At 45.3% G+C, this 3,763-nt stretch overlaps 1 protein-coding gene across 1 annotated transcript in view; it reads left to right on the top strand.

Annotated features, from left to right (window-relative positions):
- RPP14 (ribonuclease P/MRP 14kDa subunit) overlaps positions 1-1,894 on the top strand; it is a gene marked incomplete at its 5' end in the record, with an annotated part of 2,502 nt that extends 608 nt beyond the window's left edge. The window contains 2 exons of the mRNA XM_010183512.1: positions 274-352; positions 1,244-1,894. Of these exons, the coding sequence (XP_010181814.1) occupies positions 274-352; positions 1,244-1,300 (136 nt within the window). The remainder of the gene's footprint in view (positions 1-273; positions 353-1,243) is intronic.
- Between the last annotated feature and the right edge of the window lie 1,869 nt (positions 1,895-3,763).

Genomic DNA, 3,763 nt, shown 5'->3' with positions numbered 1-3,763 from the left:
GAAAGAAGGAGCTTAAAGGCATAGAAAGAAGAAGAACAGGGCCAGTAAAGTGAATTTGAAAAGGTTATGGTGTGTATCTCTGTGTGTCAAGGACAGGACACTGCAATAGCCCTCCAGTATTGCCACTAGAACTCGCTGGTGAAATTACCTGCTATGAAACTCAGTTAACTTTTCATTACTCTTTATGTGACATGCTTTTATATAAGATATTTATACTGTATGAAAACTAAGAAAGACAAACTTTATTAATAGATTTAATTTTTTGTTATTTAGTGGCCTTGTGAAGCTGTGGAGTGCTCTAACGTTGCTGGGCTCCTACCAGAATAGGAGGTGTGCCTTTCGGGTGCTGCAGGTAAAGCTCTGCGGGGCAGGATGGCTTCCCCAAATGTTTGTGCCCCCTGTAAGGTTGTCTGGCTGAGTACACTGCCTCTTCCTAGAAACATGGCCTGGATGCAAAACCACTTTGGTTTGGGAGTGAGATGCTTTTCAGTGCAGGTGTGCAAGCCTGCAGCTGAGCAGTCCTCATAATGAATCTTGTACAATGTGACGGTAGTGGCTGTCTTGGTATTTTCTGGTTTCATTCCAATGAAGACTCCTGATCTCATTAACACACCTGCAGGAAAATTATTCTGGGAAGTTTTGTTCTTGGCCCACACCTTGGTCTGATCTTTTAATTTCCCTGCCCCATTTCTTCCCTTTCTAATAGCCACTGTTGACTGACCTCGTGTAAAGATGCACACATGGACATGCACTTCCAGAACTCTTTTTTTCCTGAGGTTGCTGCTTAATAAAATGAGTTCTAAGAATTCTTTGTCTCTGAAGCCATGGCTGAACAAAACTCTGCTCGGGCTTAGCTCTTAAGTTTTTAATCTTTTGTTTTTAAAAGGGAAATGTAAGTATTTTCAACTTTGCATTCAGGGGTGGGTTTTTTTAATATTTCCCTGCCCCATTTCTTCCCTTTCTAATAGCCACTGTTGACTGACCTCGTGTAAAGATGCACACATGGACATGCACTTCCAGAACTCTTTTTTTCCTGAGGTTGCTGCTTAATAAAATGAGTTCTAAGAATTCTTTGTCTCTGAAGCCATGGCTGAACAAAACTCTGCTCGGGCTTAGCTCTAAGTTTTTAATCTTTTGTTTTTAAAAGGGAAATGTAAATATTTTCAACTTTGCGTTCAGGGGTGGGTTTTTTAATGCTTTAGTTTGTTTCTTGCTTTGTTTTTTCTTCTTTCCCCCAAACCAGACCTCTCCATTCCTCCTTGCGTTATCTGGCAACAGCAGAGAGCTGGTCCTGGACTGAACACGGTTGTTGGTGTGGTTGTACGAAGCAGAAGTTGCTGGAGATGTTGCAGCCCTTCAGGTGGGGTATTTCTGGTGGGGATTTCAGACAAAGAGCCTTGACAAAGCTCACGGTTCTCAGCTCCCTGCTTGGACCTCCCGTGCTTCAGAGATTACACATAAAAGTCGGAGACAAAGCCGAACTTACCAGAGCTTTTACACACAATGATGTTGTTACTTTTTCCGATTTAACAGGTGACACAAATCCTTTGCATTTAAATGAAGATTTTGCAAAGAAATCTAGGTTTGGGAGAACTGTTGTACATGGAGTTTTGATCAATGGACTTATTTCTGCAGTTCTGGGTACTAAAATGCCCGGTCAAGGCTGTATATTTCTTTCTCAGGAGATCCGATTTCCAGCTCCTTTGTATACTGGTGAAGAAGTCGTAGCTGCAGCAGAAGTTAAGCGACTGAAGGGTTCTGTAGCACACATTTCGGTATCGTGTAAGGTCAGAGAAAGTGGGAAGACTGTTATGGAGGGGATGGTGAAAGTCATGGTGTCGGACAGAGAGAGCTGCTGATCCTGTGCTGCTTTACTGTAAAGGCCAGAACTGTACACTTGGTTTAACTCTTGTTGTTTTATGTGACATCTCTTAATCCAGCAGCAAATTCGCAACGAAAACCCTTCAGAATGTGTCAAAGCGTGCAACCTTAATCTTGATAGAACTGCATTAAACTTGGAGCTTTTCGTTTTTCCCTGTGCGCTGCCAAGATTAAACCCCCAGAACCGCGTGACGGAAGCGGTGTGTTTAGACTCTGCTGCAGCGGGAAGCCTGGAGTGGCGGGGCTTACACTGAGCCCGTTCTTTTCGGCAAAATTTCAGTCCCCACTGGCGAAGTTCAGTTAAAACTTGTTCCCTTTTTACAAAGCAGTTGTGTTGCCAGCAAGCACCGGATGGAGGGGACAACGCTGCGTCTCGCAAACAGAAGTGGAAGTAGTGACACGTGTGTGCTGCAAGAGCTGCTGTGATCTCCACGGCCGATGTTGGTGCACTCTGCTCTTTCACAACGTTTTAGGTTGTAACACCTTCCCTGGCTCTGCACATAAGCAGCCTTTGCATAAACAGCGTGCTCTGCCTGATGTAGCTGGAGATGCGGCTCCCGCAGCGCTTTCAAATTCTTTAGATACCTTACGAAAGCTGATTATAAACAAACAGAAAAGTTACCTTGAATGAGAAATGCTTCTGAAACTCGCCTCAGAAGTGGAGTGAAAGGAGGCTTTTAAAAAGCCATGTTGTCGCTGCTTGTACTCGCTGCTCCTTACACTCCCGTGGGTCAGAAAAGTGGGGGCAGTTTTGTGGAGTGCCCGACTATGGCTTCTCTCTGCTCGTTTGTCTGTGTGAACGTGTGTTCCCCTATGCCCACTGAAAGTACTTTGCTGATAAAGTAGGTTTTTGGTAAATTAATTAGTAAATCATGTGGGTTAAATTATTTTAGTACTGACGTAAGGTTACTATACACCAAGAAACTTTTTCAAGAATGATGGGGAGTGAAAGTACTGGGTGTCTTCAATTGGTGGCTCATATAATTTTCTGGCAAAACATCTGTGATCCCCCCATCTTCTCGGCAGCAGAAATGCCTTCCTAACTTTCCTCGGCTGCAAATAACCTCAGGAGTTGTTTGCTAGGAAATGAGAGTTTGTCCTCAAGCTGTGATGAGAGCCACTGGTGAAACATTTACACCGCCTGGGTGCGATGTCTTGTTCTTCAATGCAGCTGCAAACCGCAGGTGGATCAGAGGGAGGGGCAGTGTTTAAGCTGTTTTTCACTGTGCCCTCCATTTTCAAAGCAGGGTTTGGGCTTTTTCACACTTCTGGGTGGAAGCTGTCACGTTGATGCCAGCCGGATCTGTCTGACCTGGGTCAGCGCAGGAGTGGTTTGGAAACATCACTGTTCCAGTTTACCACAGTCCTGCCAACGTAGAGCTGCAAGACAGGAGCCTGGATATGAGAGCTGTTTGCAGACTCAGCTCTGCAGCTGGACTTGAAACAGCTTCGGTGAGACCCAGCCCTGGGGACAGTGTGAAGAGACAAAGGCAAATGCAGACAAGTGTTTGGGCAGCAGTATTGAAATAAAAGTTTTCTATGCTGCTACAGTGTAAGTTGGTTGTGGAGCTCAATTTAACAACAACTTTAAATCTCTGTTTTGCCCCAAAACCTAAAAAAACACCTATAAATTGAGCAGGAGCTATTGGAATTTTTTAAAAATGATCATTTAACTATTAAAAAAAGCCCTAAAAGCTACAGCTCAGCAAGTGCGCCAACCTTTCGAAGTTTCTTTCTGCGAGGACCAGCGGTGCCTCGGGGCTGATCCCGTTCCCGCAGCCCTCCGTGCCACCGGAGCGGCGCGGAGCACCGGGCGTGGCAGTTTTGGGTAGCGGAGCGACTTCTCCCCTGCCGAGCACCGAGCATTGGCGCCCCCGGCCCC

This window comes from Mesitornis unicolor, unplaced genomic scaffold, assembly GCF_000695765.1.
Source record: "Mesitornis unicolor isolate BGI_N332 unplaced genomic scaffold, ASM69576v1 scaffold52844, whole genome shotgun sequence".
Lineage (NCBI taxonomy): Eukaryota > Metazoa > Chordata > Aves > Mesitornithiformes > Mesitornithidae > Mesitornis > Mesitornis unicolor.
The sequence above is the reverse complement of the archived record's forward strand: the minus strand, read 5'-3'. Positions and strand labels throughout refer to the sequence as shown.